Source organism: Neofelis nebulosa, chromosome 12, assembly GCF_028018385.1.
Source record: "Neofelis nebulosa isolate mNeoNeb1 chromosome 12, mNeoNeb1.pri, whole genome shotgun sequence".
Lineage (NCBI taxonomy): Eukaryota > Metazoa > Chordata > Mammalia > Carnivora > Felidae > Neofelis > Neofelis nebulosa.
This window is the reverse complement of record NC_080793.1, coordinates 26,615,042-26,638,313: the sequence shown is the minus strand read 5'-3', so window position 1 is coordinate 26,638,313 and position 23,272 is coordinate 26,615,042. Positions and strand designations below refer to the sequence as shown.

The 23,272-nt window shown below is 44.3% G+C and overlaps 1 protein-coding gene across 9 annotated transcripts in view; it reads left to right on the top strand.

Moving 5' to 3' along the window:
- Window positions 1–23,272, top strand: part of ZNF462 (zinc finger protein 462) — a 141,590-nt gene that overhangs the window by 102,785 nt on the left and 15,533 nt on the right. For all 9 annotated transcript variants that reach the window (XR_009251506.1, XR_009251507.1, XM_058694657.1 and 6 more), the window contains 3 exons: window positions 3,660–3,927; window positions 5,837–5,973; window positions 15,126–15,349. Coding sequence is in view for 7 of the 9 variants with exons in the window: in XM_058694657.1 (XP_058550640.1) it covers window positions 3,660–3,927; window positions 5,837–5,973; window positions 15,126–15,349 (629 nt within the window). In the remaining 2 variants the exon portion in view is untranslated. The remainder of the gene's footprint in view (window positions 1–3,659; window positions 3,928–5,836; window positions 5,974–15,125; window positions 15,350–23,272) is intronic.

The following is a 23,272-nucleotide window of genomic DNA, read 5'->3' as shown; positions in this document are numbered from 1 at the left end:
ACGAATCTTGCTTTGTTTTTTTCCCCCATGTCCTCTGAAATGCTTATTTTAGTGTTTCCTTTCACATCCAGTTTACTGTTATTTTCTATCCTGTTTTCATTTCTATCTGTTCTGAAATTATTTTCCCAAGTATTTCAATTTTTCTGTCACCTTTTCTCTCTCCTCTCTGCTACATATTTATCGTTGATGGAACACTCTGATGTCCTTTCTCGTTCTTCTGACGTGCATCGTGAGACCTGAGGTCACCATTAGATATAGATGCCTGATGGGCAAGACTCAGATTTTAGAGTCAGACGAATCTTTGTCCAAATCCAACCTCTGCCTCTTACTAGCTGTATAGCCAGCTGTGTCGACTACCTCATCGGTGAAATTGGGATGAGAACTCACACTGCACACCATCGTTGTGAGAATTAATTGCTGGGTGTTCAATAAATTCCAAACCCGTGTCGGTAAGCACCATGACCATCCACACTAAAAGTCTAGTTTGATCCTGATTTTACAAAATAGAATTCTTTCCATGGATAGTTTACAAAATGGATAGCTAATGTGACTTAGATTTATTTTACAACTACAGCTGTACAGTATGATGTAATTTCTAAAACTTTGCACATAAATAGAGTCACAGGTCAGATAATTAAATTGATAGACTGCATATCTCCGGGTTGGGTCAGGAACATAGGGACCAGCATCATCTCTGCTGTTGGTTCCATCATAAGTATTCCTGGCCATCCAGGTGACAAAGACGTAGCCTGGTTTAGTTTCCCACTGGATTTACACTCCTGTGCTTCTGCTGCCGTATTTCCCAGTGACCGCAAGCCCAGCTGTCTGAAGCACAGAGTGGTTTCACTTTCCATAAGCTTGGAATGAAGAAAACGGTCTTAATGATGATTTTTAACCTTGGTGATGTGCCCTTCAGTACTAACAATCTGTTTGCCTTTCTAACCTGGGCACAAAACGACCCTGTTCCTGCTCTTCAGGCTGTGCCTTGTGAACAAGCTGGAATTTTAGGTAGTTAGCAAGTGGGCTTTTTTAAGATGGGTGAAATCATACACGCTCGCGTCTTTGTCACTTTAGTGCCCAAAGTGCTAAAATTGTACATTATTCACAAACTCCCAAGTGAGAGAGAATGAGAGACATAGTATATCTTGGCACCAGAGAGGAAAGTAAAGCTCTAAGGAGACCCAGAACGTTGTAACCTAGGCTTTACTACAGATGTACCATAGGCGGTGAGGTTTGCCTGTCTTTGTAAATGAACCACCTGTCCATCTGATTTTAGCCAGGCAAAAAGGAATTCATAGCATGATACATGAGGCTGTTCCTTTTGCCATTTAAGACGGAAGGGCGATGAGCCTCCCTTTCTTGGAATGCTTTTCCTACGACTTCTTGCATTTATTTCTATTTCTTCAAGTTTCATATAACATATATATGCTGAAGTCAAAATTTAGAATTCGCTTTTTGGGATGGATGGAATAAAACGCAGTAGACCCTAGAGACAAGACAAATGTGTTAAATCCAAGGAAACTCCCTTCCGTTGGACGGAGTCTCCCTAAGAGATTAGCGTAGGTGTTAAGTTGGGCTGGGTGGAAAGCAGGGGGAGATGAATTTACGTGGCCTGTTATCTGCTTGGGAAAAACTTACTTCTATATGACTTCTGCTGTAAAGGGATTGACGTTGTCAAGGGTCTGTCTGTCTGTCTGTCTGATGTGACTAGCAGCTGACCGGCAGGACTTGCTGAGCTGGGTGCTGTGTCTTGTTGTTGGTGGCCGCTTTTTGAGAAACGGACTGTTCCTCAGGGTGTTTGTTTCTGGTCTCTGGGCAGATTTGCGGGTGGCAGACGGCTCACGGGCTGTGGACCTGGCTTTGGCCTTGCTGGGCACAGAATTCCAATCCCACGGAGCAAAGAGCAAACAAGAGGAAGGATGGGCTTGTCGGGATGGTGGCTGGGCAATGCCCAACCTGAAGCTCAAGCCTGTGTTGTTAACAGGAGAGGCGGAATGTGCCTCGTGCTTCACTGTGCGTGTATTTTAAGCAGAAACTAGTCTTGAGAGCTTAAATAGAAAACATCTCGAACAATCCATGAAATGGTAAACAAACCTGCTATTGAAAGAAAGAATGAGAAGTTGACAATTGAGGTATTGTGATCCTGAGTGGGTTCATCAGCTAGGGCTGAGGAATAAAGAAACCAGAGATAAAAGACTTGGGTAAAATGAATTCACTTGTGTCATTCCTTTCTTCCTTTGTCTTCAGTTTATACCTGGTAATGAACCCAAGGAGGCTCGGAGGTATTGTTCAAGTTTCCTTTTGTTTTATTTTTGTGTGTGTGGCAGGTTTGTTTACAATTTCCAAAGGGGTTTTTCTCAATCTTGAGGAATACAAATTGAGGAGGGGGGGAGAGGAGAGCAAGAACGGAAGGTATTTGAGGATTTTGAAGACAGGAGGTGGCCTCACAATAAGGGAGGCTGCTCTGTTTTTGTTTTTCTTCTCCAAGAGGCCGACGGGATGGATGGACTCTGGTTTCATCCAATACGGGTTTTACAGAATTCCTCCACGTCCTGCCTCGGGGGATCGGGCTTTGGAAAATTAAGTGTCCATCAAATCAGGAGGAGGCTGGTACAGTTTCTATCCCCTTTCCCTCCGCCCCCCGCTTTTTGAAAGCCTTAAAAAAAAGAGCCCTTTGTTGTCTTTTCAAGGAAAGTTACACTGAAATTCATCTGTGCGGTATTCATGGACTTCATTTGTGCCAGTCATAGGCAGCCGTAGGTTCTGCGGGACAATGGTGTTGAATGCGTAGCCCCAACACTCAAAGCAGCGTGTTGGGAAAAGGTTCAAGACCTTTCTTTTACTCTCTCTCTCTCTCTCTCTCTCTCTCTCTCTCTCTCTTTTAAGAAACGGAGATTTTCCCACCTCCCATCTAGATCAGATTTCTCCACCACATGCCATTGAAGCTTCTCAGGGCTAAGATTTATGCCTGTCATTTCCCGACATTTTCCTCCGAATTGCAAACTTTAAAATACCTTTTAGGGAAACTTATTTGGAGTTTCATTTTAATGGGATTTATGAATAAATCTCCATCTTAATGCTGACTAAGCTTTAAACATCCATTCCAGGAGAACACTATTAGATCTTTATATTTTAAATTTTAAATCATTTGACTGTGAAGGCATAAAACATTTTTATATTTGTGAGCACCATGTGCTCGAGCATTTCTGTTAAAGACCTTTTTTCCCCCCCTTGAATCATTCTGGGCTCCAGAGGAGGAGATATTTCATCAACTACTTTCCTTTCTCGTGTGGATGCCTTGTACATTCTTGCATTTATTCCTCTCCCCTGCAAGGACAGGTATACCTTGGCAGCCTGTTGCCACGCTGCGATTTCCTTTTTAAAAACAGTTTATTTTCTTCCTTCACTTTGAAACCTTTAACCTCAGAGTTTTATTTTTAAATGCTGTGAGCCCTCAAAGAAGTGACGCTTTCTTCCTACCTGCCTTTCCCCAGATCTGTGTTGTAGGATGTAAATGAAGATGAAAGACGGATCATAGTCCTCATCTTTAAAAAAAAAAAAAAAAAAAAAAATTACTCCAGACTAATGTCGGGGCTTTCAAGTGTCAAACCTCTACTGTGTTCTCTGTGTCCGGTCTCTTTTTCCCCGTCTGTCCACAGACTCCTCCTACTCAGAACCTCCAGATGTTCAGCAGCAGTTGAACCACTACCAGTCCGCTGCCCTGGCAAGGAACAACAGCCGTGTTAGCCCCGTGCCTCTTTCTGGGGCCGCCGGGGGTGCTGAGCAGAAAACCGAAGCTGTTCTTCACTGCGAATTCTGTGAATTCTCCTCTGGCTACATCCAGAGCATCAGACGCCATTACAGGGACAAGCACGGCGGGAAGAAGCTCTTCAAGTGCAAAGACTGCTCCTTTTACACAGGCTTTAAGTAAGTGACATGAAGAACAGCCCCGAAACACAAGGTGGCTGCGCCTGTTCCGCCCCTCACCACACTCTTCCCTACACTCTCCTGCTTGGAGCTCAGGGGAGGCCCTGCCCGTGGGATGCTACAGGCATTAGGTCCAATCTTCACAAAAGGAGGCTACTTCCAGAGGACTGCTTTGGGGTTTGCGATGAAGAGCTCTATCAGAACAAACGGATTTAAAAATTAGAGCCAGTGGGCACCCAGGAAGTGTGAGTTTGCGGTAAGGGATTTCTCTGGCCCAGTGCATGAAGCAATGAGTGTTTTTCCCTCGGAGGACTATCCTCCCTTTTTTAAATTTGTCTTTGAAAAAAATATGTATATGTTTTTGAAAGCAAAGTGAAAGTCAAGAGAGAATCCAGCAATTGTGATTTCCCTGCTACCCTTATAGGAAATTCGTATTTCTTAAGATCATATTGTTGAAAGACAGCCAGAGAATCAAGACTCCAGCACTGTGAAGACTAGGACTGAGCCAATTTTAGGGAGATGGTTCCAATCTGGAAAAAGATAATCCAAAGTCCCCTTTGCTCCTGTGTATAACAGAATTGGCAAACTCAAAGAATGGAGTGTGTCCAAGGGTGTAATCTAGACTCTTGTGAGTTAATCTCATCCTGTGCAACACTGTTGAGGTTAGTGGTTATGAGTGGTTACCTTGGAGCCTGACTGCCTGGGTTTGAATCCCAGCTTTGCCACCGACTGGCTCTGTGACTTAGGACAAGTGCCTAAGCTTCTCTGTTCCACCTGTTCCTTACCTGTGAAAAAAAGATAATAATACTATCTAACTTCTAAGACTCATGTGAGGAATAAATGAACATTCTATCCAAAGCGCTCAGAATAGTGCTGGCACAAAGGAAACACTAATAAGTGTTACAGTATCATGGAGAGCTATTCTAATAATATAATAGTAGGTGCTGTGTTACAGATAGAGGCTGTTACTGTCTCTTCTTGTTGCAATTAAGACCAGAGCCTTCGGCCACTCTAGTACTCAATATAGACCCCAGACAACAAGGAGGGTGAAAGTGGGCTTCGTGGCCAAAGAAAAACATGAATTGGAAGAACAAGTCTCTTCTCCACCAACATCTTAGTTGGGGGATTTTTTGGAAAATGTGTTCTATCTCTGGCTATTAATTTGGTTCAGTTGTTTTTCAGATAAATATGCATGTGACCTTAGAAATGGGAAAAGGCTAAAGACCCAGATGACAAGGGCCCCCTGACAGGTGTACGTGTCTCCCTGGAGAGAAGTACTTGCATTAATAAGAAGGGGACCTTGCCCATTAAACTCTTGGTTTCGTCCATTTTTACGAGACATTTAAGGCTTTGTAAATGTGGCAGTTTTTAAAAGGATGGAGGGGAAGGCAACGATAATCCTTCCTTCCCCCTTCAGGCTGTTACAACAGCCGTATTTGGTTTACCTGATTGTCTGCCGCCATGATGTCCCAGCCAACTTGCCCTCCCCACCCTTACCTGTGAAGAGTCACATGGGCAGCCAGTCAATTAGCCTGATTCTAGTCCCTCTCCTTCCGAGTGTGATGAGAAATATGTTCTCATAGGGATTTTGGTTTTATATTTTTAATAGGCAACTTTTAATCTTGAAGACTAAAGTGTATGGGGAAATCCATTGCTTTTCAAACTAAGCTGTGAACCCAGCCAAGTGGCAAAACTTTCAAAAAGAAGTTACCGCTGCACGACAATGTTCAGTTGTCTGAGGAGTGACCAAGGAGCCTGTGGTCAGCAACATGATTAACAACTACAACTTTGGCCCCTCAAGCTGGGGTGTCACACCCAGGGGCCCCGTAGGAAGATAGCCAGCAGGGGATGTGTGGGTGACATGATCCCCTATCACACTCATTGCCTGTCCCCCACACCTCTCTCCCAGATCTGCTTTTACTATGCACGTGGAAGCCGGGCATTCGGCGGTTCCTGAGGAGGGCCCCAAAGATCTCCGCTGTCCTCTCTGCCTCTATCACACCAAATACAAACGCAACATGATCGACCACATCGTGCTGCACCGAGGTAACCTTCCTAAATGGCGGTTTTCTTGGGGTACAGGGGTGAGGGTGGATTACAGGGATGCCTTCTCAGGGTGGCCTTGGCACCTTTTCCTTGGTCCCCTGTTCCTCACCTTCTCTCCAGGCAGGAAATCACAGGGACCGCCACAGTGACGGCCAACGGTAAAAACTCTTTCCTGCTGCGAGGATTTCCTCCCCGTGGAGGGAGGCAAAGGTGCAGGGCTCTGCCATGCATGCTTCTCTGGGGCTTCTCAGCGTCAGGGATTTTCACCTTGTCATTCCTCTGCCCTCACAACCTTGCTGAGGAAGGAGTGAATGAGAAACAGAATGGGCGGGTGAGGACTCATTTATAAAATGTGAAGAGCTGCTATATGGTTATAAGCAATTCCCTGGAGGGAGACCAAAATGATGATTTCTGAAAAGCAGAATGCAGAGTTTCCCTTGAAATGGATGGAGAGAGAAAACTCTTAAAAATAAAAGTGGCCTGATATGTCTTAGAAATACCATAGGCTTCAGATTTAAATTCTGGTTTTAAAGCCTCTTGTATTCACCCACTGTCTCATCTATAAAAAGAGAGGACAGTCAAGCCTACGAAATAACGTGCAAAAGGTCTAGTGTGTTCCCTAGTGGAGGCATACCGGGTGTTCCGTAAATGTTGGTTCCTGTTGATAAACAGAGATATTTCTTTCAAGTCCTCTTTGGTTTTTCTTGCAGTTGAGTTTACTCTTGGCCAATTAAAACACTGTTAAACAACAGGCTTCCTCCGCATTGGAAGGAAAAATATGTTTATGTAAAAACTACTTTGTCCTAAAAAGATTCAAGCCAGAGGTGGATGGAGAAAGATTACCGGAATACCACTGATCTCTTGCTGTTTCCATCATCCACTGATCTTTCCATCTGTCCTTCGTTCCTTCCCTCCCTCCTCGTCTTCCTCTTCTTTCTCGTCTGCCTTCCTTCGCCTTTAACCTTTCAAGAAGCTTTTTACTCTTTGCCACAGGTGCCTCAAAAGCAGTGAGTGTCTTCTGCCATCCTGCTGAGATGTCACTCACCCTGAAATGCTGCATGTTTTCTGAGCATTTTCAAAGTTGCCCACATTTCCCCAGAGCCGCGGGCTTGGGCCATTGCATTTTGTGACACTTCGCCCATCTCTGCTGTGCGCCCCGCGGAAGGCCACTCTAACGAGACGTGAGGTCGCTGCCGGCCGGGACGTCCGCCTGCAAGCGGGGAGAAACAGCATAGGAACATTAGGCGGGAATTCTTGGCCAGAGTGGTCCCACCTGGTGTTGCACCTGGGTCACCTGACTTCTGGTCCCCCGGCCCATGTGTTGTGGTGGCTCTGTGCCCCCTCCCAGTGCGGGGAGAGGCCGTGAGTAGTGTGGCTGCTGAGCAAACAGAAATGGGGAGGCCTCACTTCTGTGGCTGATTCCCTCTGGGTTCCCATCTTGCTGCCTGGCGGAGTCAGAGCTTCACTGTCTAGCGGGCTCAAGGGTTTTCCTTCCCTGAGCTGAGAATTCTAGAAAGCGGGTAAGGGGCAGAGGGTGTAAATGCTAACGCTGCGAACGCTCCACTTGACGCTAAGTCACTCCTATCCAACGGCATCGTGAGGGCTAGTGCTGTCATTTGTGTGCCCGCTCCACATGTGTGAAACAGGAAACTGAAACAAACCGCTTTTTCTTTGATTTGCTCTAGTTTTTTGCGGTCACCTCACAAAGAATTCAAGGTATCTTAAAGGTGTTTGTGCAGCACTGTAGGTTGAAAACAAATGGGGAGATCGGGGCAGAAGTGCAAAATACGAAGCAACTGGAAAGTCCCCCGGAAGTAGGAAGAGGTTCCCCAAGAGCTTGGTGTCCAGCGTATGCCCTGAGGTGCTGTGCACCTGTCAACGGTGGGCTGTGGATTTACTTGGCTCTGAGGTTCCAGCCTCCTGCGGCAGAGAAGCAAATGGACTTAAAGTGCCTGTTAGACCTTTGAAATTTTGTTCGGGAGATTTCCGGGAATCCTCGACACTGAATCCGGAAGGAATTTCTCCAGTGGGGTCCCCTGAAGGGGACCACGTACGATGTAGTGTGTATTATCCCCACCACAAATACAGTGGTAAGTCCCTCAGGGACCATGAGGGCCAGGCAGTTGAGCTGGAGTCACTCAAGTGGTAACCGTGCAGCTGTGAGTCAGCTCCAGTCCTCCGATCCCGTGACCCATCCATCATACTGCCCGTCACTGGTTACATACAGTCTCTTCTGTTCATTTGTAGAGGTGACTTACAACAAAAGAGCCATCTACATATATAAATACCGTTCTTCTCAGGATCAGAAAGCGCACAGTCTGGAATAAAGGAGTATCTGGGGATTGGTAGTGATAATGACAACATCAATAACCACAACAGTCACTATTACTGAGTGCTCACTAGTACCTAGTGCCGCGCCGAGTGATTTCAGTGTTATTTTATGGAATTCTCACAAAACCCTCTGTGGTGGGCATTACTGCTATCCCTGATAACAAGGGGAAAAGGTTCAGAGAGGCGGAGAGTGACTCAAGATCCAAATGACTAATAAGTGACCCATCTGGGTTCTGAACCCAGGCTTGTCTGCCCCACAGCCCATGCCTGTAACCAGCAGGTCACTGTCTCATCCTTGGGAGGTTGGTCGGTGTCACCCGTTGAGCATTCTAGTGGCGGTGGCAGCTGGGTCTGAGGATGGAGTTCCCTGTGGGGCTGGAGGTCGGAGATGAGGACCACTGAACCACAGGCGGCAGGTGCCTCAGGACAGCCATGGCTGCCATCTGTGTCCTGGCCTGACTTCAGGGTCCCGTCTCAACTCAGAATGGCATCTCAGTGGGACGCTGGTCTTGACAAGTCAAGAGACGGGGTTGGGCGTCTGCCTTGCAACTTCAGGGTGGGGCCGATCTCAAAGTAACAAGATGTGGTTCCTTCTGCACCTGTGCCCTCCTGGCTCTGCAGAGGAGTAAACATCTTTGGCCTCTAGGGCCTGCAGTAAGAGAGCTTTCTGAGGCCTTGGTTAATTAAAATACTTGGGACGAAAGGCAAGAAAAACAGCTTCTGAACTGGCCCTGGACTGAGATCCTGCTTGCAAGAATAGAGTTTCCTTAGCTTTTTATGCCTAGACATAATGATATATTTAAATAGGGAGGAAAGGGAGGAGAATCCATTTCACTCGTGGGAAATCTGAATGGGCAGCGATCATGGGTTTATGTTGGCTGTGGCCAAAAAGAGCGTACTGTTTATCCATGCATTCAGCAAGCATTCATTACGTGCCACACTGTACTGGGTTCGTGGGCAAGATGAGGTGTAGGAGGGCGGATACCCGCCCTCCTCAAGGAAATGAAGCATGTGCTAGCGAGGGATGGGTATCTAGGAGATTCACTGCGGCAGGCGTATTTGTGTTCGGGGCAGTGAAACGTGGTGGAGGGTTTTCAAACTGAGCCCTGATGACATTTCAGCAGGCAGAGAAGACTGAGGGTGGGGTATGTTGGTTTCCTGGGTGGCTTAAAACACCAGTGTACTCTCTTGCTGCTCTGGGGCCCAGAAGTCTGATCTCAAGTTGACGGACAGCAGGGCTATGCTCCCAGTAAAGGCTCTAAACAAGAATCCTTCCTTGGCTCTGCCTGGCTTCCAGTGGCTCCCAACATCCTTGTCTTGTAGCTGCATCATTCTTTTCTCTGCATCTGTCTGCCCCTGACCTTCCCTGAGTGTGTTTCCTCTTCTTACAAGAACACTACTCCTTGAGCTCAGGGCCCACCCCAATCCACTATGACCTCCTCCTGACTAGTTACATCTGCAGAGACCTATCCCACTAAGGTCACTTTCTGAGGTTCTAGGTGCACACACATTTCTGAGGGGCACTCTTTGACCTACTACATGGGGGAGGAGGAGGAAAAATTTCAACTGCTCAGGTAGGTGGAAACAAGATGTGTTGACAGAGTGGCATTAAGAGTGTTCTGAGAGGGGCTGAAGGGAACAGGGGACAAAGCTGACGTGTGTTCTGGCCAAATTAGGTAGGGCTCAGGTGCCAATGTAGGAGTTTAAACTTCACTCAGTAGACAGATGGGAGTACCAATTTAGCAAAGATTGAAACAAAGCATTGGTAGACCCATTTCTTTGAGGAACTTGGGTGAGGTTAATTTGGTGAGATTGGCCATGATTGGACCAGTTTTGAAAGGGAAAAAGTAAGCCCTGAGATTTTTGTTTGAAGGAAAAGGTTGGTGGTAGGACTTTTCGGTGGGTCTTCATTCAAGGCAACAAATATTTATTGAACATTGACTATATGCTAGCATTCTTTTACGCTCTAGGGATACTGCCATGAAGAGTCAGTCAAGGTCTGTGCACTGAAGGAACTTGAACTTTAATGGGAAGACAGACAATGAACAAGGGAAGAGATAGTTTCATGGGTACATTTCCACAGAGTTTCTCAGTTTCCCACCACGGGAAGCATGACCCTTTATGCATAGCTTTGCCTGCCTGCACCTTGCATACCTAAGTGCACCCGGAAAATTGGGTACAGACTGAATTATAGGGATGAAACACAGTTTTCCCCGAGAAGTTTATTTATAATTATGGAACTGTGTAATCACTGAGGCCGGTCTCCAGTTGGCATATTAGCTTAAAGCTTCTGTGTCCCAGCCTGTAACCCCAGTACTGAGGCAAACACTGAATTTAACACTGAATCCTACAGGTGGGTGTCTTTTTGGAACAGAACTAATCTCCCCTAATTTATCTGATGTCTGTTGTTTTTCTTGAAAAACAAAATACTGTGAGTTTGCCAATCTTTCATTTCATTTGTGAAAGTACACGTTCCATCCCCATCAAATACCTTTGCCTGTTGGAATTAGAGGTGCAGTTCCCAGCTTTCTCTAGCTTCACAGTGGTAACCCAGCTAACGTCACATTTAATAACTTACCAGGAACCGTTGTCCTTATGTTTATGTGTGTCTGTTTAGGGTTCTGTTTTGGAATGATTGTTTTTTTAGAAACTCTTGTTATGTTTTTAATGGCTTTCTAGTACTGGGCTTTTATCTCTTCTTGTTTGGCTGAGAGTAATGGGTGGGGCTTTGGTTTTGGCCTAAAGTGGGTCTCCGCCCTTTAGCACGATCATTTGCATACGGGTTTGTTGGAGTGAATGACTTCCAAATCTCTCCATGCTTCCTTTACACTTGGCAGGTTGTGGGGAGGAAACCCATGTGTGTTGTGGTCTGCCTTTCAGGAAGAATTTTTACTTGGTGATTCTGGACTCCACAGTGATGTGGTTTCTCTCTGTTTTGAACAGAAATGACCCTCCGCCCTCCTTGTAGTTGCAAATCTGCCGATTTTTCCACTGAGCACCACGGGAGCTTGATGGCACACACTTCTAGGCTCTTTTGCACCTTAGTTCCCGCAGGCTACCGTGTGGCATACTCTGGGGTCCAGCCTCTTGGGTTTTATGTCCAGCTGCAGCCCCAAGCGATTTTTGAGTAGGAAGAGATGAGAGACAGAATCTATCTTGTAGTCAAACTGGTGAAGTCATAATATTTTTGCAGCCAGCTCTGGAAGCTGAGTCACAATGAGTGTGATTCAAGCCTTGGTTTTTTTACTCAAGGTAATTTTGAGAGGTGTAAAGTCAAGAAAGGCCCACAGTTGTCGCTGCCCCCATAGGGGGAAAAAAAAAGCCCTTAGCACTCAGCTTCTGTAGCCAAGACAGGGCTCCATCCATACCTGGAAACATTCCAGTCTCTAACTTTATGTCCTTGACTTGCCTCAATAATGAATAACCTCATTCAGAAAACAGCCGGTGATTCGCCCGCCTTTCAAAGTCCGTCTGTCTTGTGTTTTATCTTGGTCATGTTAGCCATGTTTTTAGAAAGTGAAAAAAAAAAATTAATGTCTTAGCAAAAGTCCATGTAAATAAGAGACTTGGGATGTTGGGAATGTCTTAGTTTGGAACTGGGAAGTCTTACGTTTCAGGGTAAGTGAGCAGGAAGTTTCCTATTATCTAATTCAGTAGATATTCGAAAGAAATTCAGACAGAGAGGGTTGCCTTACAGATGCGTGTAGCTTTTGTATTCTTAAATGATTAGGTGGAAAAGCCTCATAAATACACCACGTGCAGATCGGATGTTCCAGGAGGAGGGCACTGGCCAAGGTCAGGCAGGAGACCTGTGTTGCCAGGTCACAACTTGGTTCTGAGCTAGAAGAGTGACTCTGAGGAAGTAGTTCACCAGACCAGTCCTCAGTTTCCACATCAATAAACTAAAGATAATAAAACTGTCTTGGCAGAGTGTTACGAAGAGAAAAAGCAACAGTGAGGGTAGAGTGCCTGACGGTATTTGAAACCTAGTGGGCTCTTGGTAAATTGCCACAGTCATTTACGTGAGTTATTATTTAAACTCCAGAGTATTTTGGGTGCTCACGACTTTGTGTAAAATTCACTTAGACACACATAGTGAAATTGGAAATGGCCAAGAAAACTGACCAAGGTGGTAGAGGAATGGAAAGGGAGACCCATTAAAAAACAGGTCTGAAAGAAGCGATTATTTACAGGCAGAGGTGAAGCCTGGGGGCTGACTGCGTGGCTGTCTCCAAGGTGTTTGAGGCTTCGTTACGTTGAACATTATACCAGCCGTTGTCCAGCTCCACTGAGCTCAACGGAACCAGAGCCAGAGGCGGAGGGTGGACGTAGTAGAAATGACAAAATACAGGAAGAGCAGAGCAGGGGGATGCATTCTCAAGGAAGGTGCCAGAAAAGTTTGTATCAGCACTTCCCATGAGCTCCTGAGGCGTGGGAGCTGGTCCCAGGGGTTCAGCCTGTACCCCTATCTCTTGCCATGAGCACCAGCTTCCTCATGGTTTTTGTCCACGCATGTCTTAACCCAGAGCAGCTGGAGGTGATGCTCAACACTTTGTGTAAGAGCCGCAGTGCTCGACCAGAGTCCATCTTGCCTCCTTAGGGTGCGTTCGTCTGGAGGCATTTTTGATTGTCACTGCCGGGGAAGTGGGGGCGTGCTGGCATATGGTAGGTAGAGGCCAGGGATGCTGATAACTATTCTACAATGCATAGTCCAGCCCCCACAGTAAAGACTTATTTGGCCTCAAAATGTCAGTAGTGCTACTACCGAGAAACCCTGGACTCAAGGACTAGAACATCATAGCATGGGCTTTCTTAAGGCTCTGGCTGGCTCATGCCCGAGCATTTTTTTCCCCCGATTACACCAAATCATGGAACTGAATGGTTAGAAGACTGTTCAACATTTGCTATTCTAAGAAAATGTGTGGATTACATTATAATCATGTGTTTCTTAGCTGTCTGCTCTACTTTGGTTTAAAAATATTTATATTTCTAAATAAGCGACTGACTCTTTGTATAGGGAAAATAACATATGCATTAGAGCTCTGGGGAGTGAGCAGCAGACATCACCTTCCACGCTTCCTCTGGCCAGCTTTTTGCTGCCCAATTAGTCGCCGTATTCAAGGACTCCCAAGGCAATGACCGCCCTGCAGTGAGAATGTGGTGGTGGAGACTAAGGCATGGCCTTGGGTGGGGAAAATTCCCCGGGGGTCAATGCAGGCCAGCAACAAAGGGAGGGAGGGCCCACGGGGAGAATCGCATCAGTGCACAAAACACTGATGCTCTGGAAGCACACAGCTACTCAGTGACGCTGAGAAGAAATCACGCTTTCTTGACTTAATAATACATTGCTGTTTCTAAATAATATAAGTATATGTTGTGCGCGTCCATTTGTAAACTTTCAGAGTCTTCTGAAATCCAGACACAGCATGAAAACACACGCTATATTTGATCCCTGCATAAATAGCACAGATTTTAATTTTATCCCAGTTATGGATATCTGGCGCGTGCACCGATACTCTGGGCAGACTGGTGTGAAATTTAATTTGAGCAGTTAAACACAAGGGTGAGAGAGTGCAAAATAAACAAGCGCACGCATTTCCAGCCCTACAGCATTTGGTATGTTAATGGGAAAAGCACCCAAATCCTCTCTCTCTTTTATTTTTTCCCTTGTGACAATCAGATTACAGATTGTCTGAAAAGGCACAAATCCTCCCTATCTCCCACGCCGCCCCCACCTCCCCCTGCATGTTGCCTGCAGCCATTTCATTTGTGAGCTCTTCCGTAGTTAGAGCTGGAGTTTTAGTGAATGAAAATGTACAGGTCCTTTGTTTTTAGATTTGTTTTTAGATTAGAGATCCCCTTGGTTTCAGGACAAGGAAAACAGTCTCCTTGAGAACGTCTTGGAAGGGGAAACAGGAGTGGAATTTGGAAATGGTAGGACATAAAGGATTTGCAGTTGGACAGGCAGGGATGCAGATCTCAGCTGGGCCAATGGCAACATTTGCGACCTCTGGAAAGTTACTCAAGAGCCCTGTTCCTCACTTTACTAATTTGCAAAAACAGGAGTAACTCCAGCCTAGTAGAGTTGTCTGGAAGGTGCACAGAGGCAGCACAGAGGTACTCGGCGGCCATCCGTCTTCTTCCTGCTTAGAGCCATCTGTAGGTCCACCCTAAATAGCGCTTGCTAAGGAACTGGGATGTGCTCGTGGTTGCTGTCAGTAATCATTTATGTTGGTGAAAATGGCAGCCACTTCTGTTCTTCTCCCCTCCTTTGACCACCTCCATGCAGGAGTTAGTGAGCACCTTCCAGCCTGCCCAACTCTCTGTAAAGATCATTCTGGGTGTTAAGTACGCAGAGAGCTTTTGGTCACACAGGGCGCCTGGGTGGGTCAGTCGGTTGAACGTCTGACTTCAGCTCAGGTCATGGTCTCACGGTTCATGGGTTCAAGCCCCACATCGGGCTGTGCCGACAGCTCAGAGCCTGGAGCCTGCTTTGGACTCGGTGTCTCCCTCTCTCTCAGCCCCTCCCCCTCTCGTGTGTGTGTGTGTGTGTGTGTGTGTGTGTGTGTGCTCTCTCTCTCTCTCTCTCTCTCTCTCTCAAAAATAAGTAAACATTAAAAAAACAACAACACCTACTTGTGCCAGAGGAAGGTGCTGTTTGGGGAATTGAGGGAGGGGCAGCGCGCATGTGAGTTCACAGACACGGACCCACGCGAAGCAGCAAAACTGGGTGCGTTTTTCCCTATATTCCAAAGAAAGAGCACGTGCTTACTTTCCCATCAGTAAAAATCTCCCCCTTTCCGTTCAATTTGTTTCCACAGAAGAGCGCGTCGTCCCCATTGAGGTGTGCCGTTCCAAACTGTCAAAATACTTGCAGGGAGTAGTTTTCCGCTGTGATAAGTGTACCTTCACCTGCTCCAGTGACGAGAGCCTCCAGCAACACATAGAAAAGCACAATGAACTGAAACCTTACAAATGCCAGCTCTGCTACTACGAGACCAAGCACACGGAGGAGCTGGACAGCCACCTTCGGGACGAGCATAAGGTACCTGCCCTTCCTGCCCCCGCCCCTCAGCATACGTGGGAGGTGGGGAGGGCGCCTGGCAGGGAGACAGAGCCGAGTTTAGTCACACCCACCGTGTGACTTGAGCCAAAATAATGTTTAAGGTGAGGTTCGGTGTTTTTGCTATGATGAAAGAAATACAGGGGCATTTTAGAGAATTGGAACACATAGATGGGGACAAGGAAAATCACCCCTCACGCTGCCACCCAGATCCAACCGCGTAACATTTTCTGTCTCTTTGCCGCCCACCTTCCTTTGTTGCACATCCTCCCGGCCACACCATACATGAAGTGTCGTGTCCTCGTCACATTTTTTTTTCTTGACGACCTAACAGGAATCATTTTTCCGTATTATTTTAAACGTATCGTCACAGGAGCTGACCAACTTTTTCTGTAAAGGACCAACAGTAAATATTTTAGGCTTCGCGAGCCAGATGGTCTTAGTGGCAACTCCTCAACTCTGCCCTTGTAGCAAAAAAGCAGCAACAGACAAGACAGAAGTGAATGGGCGTGATGGCCAGGTTCCAGTAAAACTGTATTTCTGGAAGTAAGCGGCGGCCTGCACTACGGTTGCTGGCCCCTGTCCTGGTGGCCGTGCCACCTTGTCCCTCAACCATGTAGGCTGTTTCCAGTATTTTGCTAACTACAGAGATTTTCCAAGGCATTCCTATTCGTGTCTGAACGCTCTAAGGGCCGTAAAATACATGTTTTATTTGGGGAGGAGGATTGATAAAGAACAAATCCGTACAAGACCTGAAATAAGGGGTTTGTGAAAAACTTCTCTTCAGAGGTCTTCTGATCAGAAGGCAGAATCCTATAGGACAGCTTCAGAGGGCTTATTTGGCACATTTGGGAACTGAGAGCATTGCTTCTGGTTTTGTGTATTGCCCAGAGCACAGAGGAGTTAAGATTTGTATTTGTTTCATGAAAAAAAGCCTATTGGAATGTTTTCTAATTAACCAACACATCCAACAGATCAAGGGAGTGTTTACTTAAGGCGCAATGAGGATCGCTTTTGAGAGTTTCCTTTTTCTGTGATCTGTGTCCTCCTCTTCTCTGACCTTACAAGCCCACGTTATCAAGATGTTAGTCTGAATCATCCGCACCCGAGGGTCAGAATTTTTCTGTGGGGTGTTGAGAAAGAAGTCTGAGCTCTGTCCCCGATCCACAATGTAATGGTTTCATGGTCACTTTTCTGCTTTGGAATGCGTTCATTCTGTAAAGTGTCTGCCCAAAAACGAAAGCAGAGAAGAAAAGCCTGAATGTCCCTCACTGAAAAACTTTTTTCATATCCTTCCTTATTCAAACTTCCTGGGCATTTCTGCCCCCCAAACTCAAAAGGAAAACTCACCCATTTCAAACCCAGCTCTCTACATTTATGCACATGGATCTTATTTATGTCACCACCTCAGATCTTTTTATTATAGCGTTCAAGCCTTTGGGCTGGTATTTTGGGAGAGAGCAGACCCGGAAGATAAATTCTTCTCTGGTGGTTACACACTTTCTGTGAGTCACCGGTGAGAAGGTTAGAACCATGCAGATGTGGAACCAGAGGCTTCCCGAGCAACCGATGCGGAAGGTTGGGGCTTCCGGGTACCCATCAGGGAAATGGGCTGCTCTGGAAAAGAGGGGCCCAATTTAGAGCCTTTGGAACCACACAGACGTGAGTTTGAATCTTGTCTCCACTATTTACTGCACAACTGCAGCAAGTCACTTCGGTTCTGTGTCTCTTCTCCGATTTCCACATAGGAATCGTTTTCCCTTTCCCAGAAGTTGTGTAGGTTCAGTCCTGCTATCCCTGCACTGGAGAGCCAGTGTGCTCCTCTCAGGAGCTGAGCTGTGCTACCCACCAGAGAGGCACTTCTATTCCCGAAGAACTAAAATGTATTTTAAACTCACTAATTATACCTTGCATCCTAGAAATGGTCTGCGATATTGTATTTTCACTATGCCATGTTAGGTTCTTTAATTTTACTCTTTCTCTTGGCTGACCAGCCTGTTGAGTCCAGTGAGCACCCTAATTGAGGCTAAAGATCTGCCGCTCCCAGGATGCTTAATGATGTTCGTCTTGGTCTCAACTGTTGTTCAGTTTATGAGACTCGGGCTTTTTACTGATGGCAGTGCTTTCTTTTCCCCATTTTCTATCCCTTCGTCTCTAAATGATGAGGACAAAATGCAGTTCGAATTTTTTAAAATAATTCCCCAGATTGTTTATTTTATAAAGGAGGATAGCAGTGCTGCTGAAACTGAAGTTTCGACTGGTAGGCAGTGACATACACTGGGTAAAAGTGGTCATTCATTGTGGTGATGTCAGCATTTATGGAAGGAGTATAAGAGTGTCGATGTACAGCGTACTGAAGTGAAGTTTGCTAATAATTCAAATATAAAAGACAAGGACCATAAGGCAAGAACAAGAAATTCAAGAATTGGAAAGGAAAGAAATGAAACCACTCTTGTTCACAGACAATGTGATCTTTGTACGTAGAAAATCCAAAGTAATCTATTTAAAAAGCTGCTAAGAATATTAACTTAGTTTAGCAGTGTTGTAAGATATAAGGTAAATATTTAAAAATCAATTCCATGTCTGCATACTAGTAATGGAAATCTGAAAATGAAATTTTAAAAAGATCAATTTTGTTTACAATAACCTCAGAAAGAATACGTTTAAGAATAAATTCAACACAAGAACTATGAAAGCTGCACACTAAAAATTACAAAATGCTGTTGAGAGAAATAAAAGAAGTAAGTTAATGCAGTATGTACCGTATTCCTGGATTAGAGGACTCTGTATCGGCAACTCTTCCCAAATCGATCTACTGATTCAATGTAATCTCTGTCAAAATCTCTTTTCTTTGATAGAAACTGACAAACTGATACTAAAATGTAAATGCAAAGGACCTAGAATAGCCTGAACAGTGTGGAAAAAGAACAAAATTGGAAGACTTCGCCCTTCCTGATTTCAAAACTTAACCTTAAAGCTACGATACTCAGGAGCATCAGTGATGCCAGAAGTCCAGAAATAAATCCTCATCTATGTGGTCAGTTGGTTTTTATCAAAGGTACCAAAGTAATAAGGAAAAGATGGTTCTTCAACAAACAGTGCTTGAATAGTTGGATTTCCACATACAAAACAATGATCGTTGACCCTTATGTCACTCCCAACACAAAAATGAAATCAAAATGGATCATAGACTTCCATGTATGAACTGAAACTATAAAACTTCTGGGAAAAAAAAGTAGAAAATCTCCCTTGGGTTAGGGGAAATTTTCTTAGATATTATACAAAAGCTATGGACATTAAAAGAAAAAAAAATTGGTAAATTAGACGTCGTCAAATGTAAATTTTTGCTCTTCAGAGACACTATTAAGAAAACAAAAAGGCAAGAAACAGATTGGAAGCAAATTGCAAAGTCACTTTCTGGCAAAGGATTTTAACCAAAATACACAAAGAACTTTTATAACTCAATAGTAAGAAGGTAATAATTCAATTAAGAATTAGAAAAAAATTTGAATAGACACTTAACCTGTGAGGCTATACAAATGGCAAATGATCCCATGAAAAGACACTGAGTAAGATTCCTCATTAGGGAAATGCAGATGAGAACAACAGTAAGATACCACTACCTACCCACGAGAATGGCCAAAATTAAGACTGATAGTGCCAGGGATGCCTGGGTGGCTCAGTTGGTTAAGCATCCAGCTCTTGGTTTCCAGTCAGGTCATGATCTCAGGGTTTGTGAGATCGAGCCCCACATCAGGCTCTGTGCTGATAGCTCAGAGCCTGCTTGGGATTCTCTCTCTCTCTCTCTCTCTCTCTCTCGCTCTGCCCCCTCCCCCAACTCTCGCTCTCTCTCTCTCTCTCTCTCTCAAAATAAACAGACTTAAAAAAAAAAAAAAAGACCAATAGTGCCAAAGTGTTGGCAAAGTCGTGGAGAAACCAGATATCTCATGTAGCACTGGTTGGAATGTAAAATGGCATATTCACTTTGGAGCACTTTGGCAATTTGTTTAAAAGTTAAACAGACACTGGGCGTCTGGGTGGCACCGTCGGTTGGTCATCCGACTTCAGCTCTGGTCAGGATCTCACAGCTTGTGAGTTCGAGCCCCGCAATGGGCTCCATGCTGACAGCTCAGAGCCTAGAGCCTGCTTCGGATTCTGTGTCTCCTCTTTCTCTGCCCCTTCGCTGCCCACGCTCTGTCTCTCTCTCTCTCTCTCAAAAATAAATAAACATTAAAAAATCATAAAAATATATATTAAAAGTTTAACAGACACTTAACCATCTGATCCAGCAAATCTACTTCCACATAAAGTGGATGGATAAACAAATGTGCCATATCCATACAACGGGATACTACTTGTCTATAAAAAGAAATGAATCTACTGAGACACAGAACAACATGGATGAATCTCAATAACGTCATGTTAAGTGGACAGGATCCAGACATGAAAGATCACATGTTATATGATTCCATTTATATGAAATTTCTAGAAAAGGCAAACTATGGAGACAAAGCAGATCAGAGGTTGCTTGGGGCTGGAGGTTGGGAGATGGTTGCAGAAGTGATGAGGGAACTTCTCAGGGAGATAGAATTCTTAAGCCAGATTGTGGCTTAAGGGGTTGCATAAACGCATGAATTTACTAAAACTCCCTAAACTATTTAAAACAGATGAGTTTTATGGTGAGTAAATTATGATCGTTGACCCTTATGTCACTCCCAACACAAAAATTAAATCAAAATTCTTCCTACCTGAAAGATTCAAGTTTCCCAAGACCTATATATAATATATATATTATATATTATATATATAATAGATCCTCAGTAAATGTTAATGTCCTACAGGCTTTTACATCTTTATAAACTTGATCCTGGGAACAGATAGATCTACAAGATGCTGGAGATCCAGATTATTGTGCTAACCGCCAAAAATAAAGTGTGTGGTAGACTTTAGCAATTGGTTCGAAATTAAGGTTTACTTTTTTTTCCCCAGTAAGACTGTGTGTTGAGTGCATTGCTCATCATATTCTTCCACTGGTAGCTTTGGGTGATTTTTGTGTGGTGGGGGGAACCTATGGAAGAAACTAAGAGACCGTAGGATGTATTTGCAGCCAAAAGACTTTGTTCATTAGGACTGGACGTCCAAACCTGGACTTCGGAATTCTGCCTGCAAAAACCCATAGACCTCAAGGAGTGTCTCTAAAGTTGTCACACTGTATCTATCATTCATGGACTAGACAGAATACTGGTACAGCAGGAAGGATCCTTGAAGTCAAATAAACCATTCCATTTAAGAACCAGACTCCCAAGTGCACTGGCTGTACACTGCCATGTTTATCCTCAGAAGCCAAGGTGAAGTAGAAGACATATGACAGCACCCTCATTTTTCACGTGACACACAGCATCTTGCCTTTCTAGACCTTAATCTTTGCGCCCGTGAACAAAGACTCACATGCAGTCTCTTGGAATCTAAAGTAAATAGTCCAGGAAGCTATTTGAAATTCTGTTTTTTTCATCCTTCAGCTCTGTTTTTTCAATCTCAGTAGGTCTGTTCTGTGATTTCTATGATTTCAGTCCCTCCCTCCTTCAGTCCTTCCCTCCTTCCCCTCTCTGTCACACACACACACACACACACACACACACACACACACACACACACAAAATGAAGTCCTGTATCAGTAGTGCCATTCATCAGTAATGCTGGTGAAAGATGAAGACGACATTTTTAAGAACCATGAAGTCATGAAAAAAAAATACCTTGCTCTTCTCCCATTTAAAAACCATTTTTTAAAGAAAGTTTAAGTATATGCAGTACCTTGTTAGTGTTCTTTATGATTCTGAAGTCTCTTTGCTAGTTTAAGGAACATAAAAATATATTATCTCTAACTTGGTTAGCTCATAAAATTGTCATGTTCGCTATATTAAATTTGGAAGGATAGTCTATTCAGGCAATACACATTCACTAATTGAATTTACTCTGAAATGTTTTTAATTTTTTATACAAATGGAGCCTCAGGCGGCCGAACTCTAAGGAACTCGTATCTCTTCCTCTTACTTTTTGCCAGTCTAGGGGAAGCAGCAGAACATTAAGCTCGGGAGGAATCCCCAACATTTTAGTTTTGCCAATAAAATCGTTCAGCTTTCTGGACTAGTGAAATCCATAGTGGCAAAAAAGTCACGTAGAGCATTTGTGTTCCGCAAAGGAAAGGAGAAGAAACAAAACCAAAGGAAAACCTTCCCAAATTATAAAACACACCTTTGGCCACACTTTTTTTTGGATTGTATTTAATTTCAAAACTTAGTACCAGCAGCTTTGTCTTGATCGACTGAGGATTTGTGCAAGGCGAATGTTTCTCTAAAAGATCATGTCATTTCAACTCTGCTTAGTCTTGCTTCTTGATTTGTCAGCTACAGACCCTGCTTCTTTCAGGGACTTTGGAAGACTGAGAAATCAGAAGTAGATGAGCAAGAGGTGTGACCGTTTTTCAGAGGGATGTGCCTCGCAGAACCACACATGTTATTTTTCAAGTAGGCAGTTGAAGATGTTCTCTGCCTGTAACTTTTTTTTTTAATTTTTTTTTAACGTTTTTATTCATTTTTGAGACAGAGAGAGACAGAGCATGAACAGGGGAGAGGCAGAGAGAGAGGGAGACACAGAATCTGAAACAGGCTCCAGGCTCTGAGCTGTCAGCACAGAGCCCGACGCGGGGCTCGAACTCACGGACCGCGAGATCGTGACCTGAGCCGAAGTCGGCCGCTTAACCGACTGAGCCACCCAGGCGCCCCTCTCTGCCTGTAACTTTTGAAACTGTCCACTAAACTCTCCAAGGTTCATTGTTCCTGCTTCTGAGGCCGCATGAGACTGTTCCTTGGTTAAGGCACCTATTTCAATCTGCCTCAACTTACACTTAACTCTTAACAAGTCTTTGTCCTGCCATTGGATGCAACATTCTTGAAATGGAAACCGCATTACTTATTTGTCTTTTCTTCCCAAATCTAGTCATAGTTCCCTGCGTACAATAAAGTATCTGGTAGCTGTTTGCTAAATAAACCAATATATGAAATCGCTTTTCAAGTAGGAAATTTTAAGTATCCTGCTTGTTCATGTAAGCAAAATGTGGCAGCATTGACCGCATCTTTCCTCCCTAGATTTTAAGTTTAGTACATTGGCAACAGCTCATTTGGCCAGCAACAAAGTTCTTTGACTTTCTTAATGATGCTTCTTACTTGGCTTTTTCAGTACCTGTGACTGCAGTTATCCTGAGATTTTCCAAATAACTTCGTTTTGTCTGGGCTTTTGCTGAGCTAGGTCTGGCAGAAGCATCTTTTCCGCTTCTGACTCAGTGATTACAAAAGAAAGTAGATATTCTCCTTTACCTCTGTGCTCCATACCCTCCTGGGTACTTTTCTGTCCTTTCTTCTTATTGTTCTTAGGAAGGTTTTTATTTTGAAAAAAATTCTCAAAAGACTCTACTCCTCTATCCCATCAAGTTTTGCAACACTATAAAGTCACAGTACCTTTTTCTGCCTTCCTCTTATGTTCAGTCGGTATCTGGGGCGGGGTGGGGGGGTGGCGAATTTTGCATTTCTCTAGGTGATTTGCATTATAATGGGGAAAGCTGGAGCCATGGCATCTGAAGATATGAGTTCCAATCCTGGCTTTATCACTTAACTTGTTTAGTGTTGCTTTCCTCATCTACAAATATGGAAGGTAACACATCTCTCTCAGAGTGGTCATAAGGGTTTAAGGGATGCATGTGAAAACACTTGGATTAATTTTTTGTATGTAATAGATATTTGTTAAGAATTGAACAAAATCTTTTAGGAAATGTCTAGTCTTATTAGCCAGCAAATTTTTATCATTGGGTACAGTATTATGAAGTTCTTTATACTTTATGGTCTCCCATGG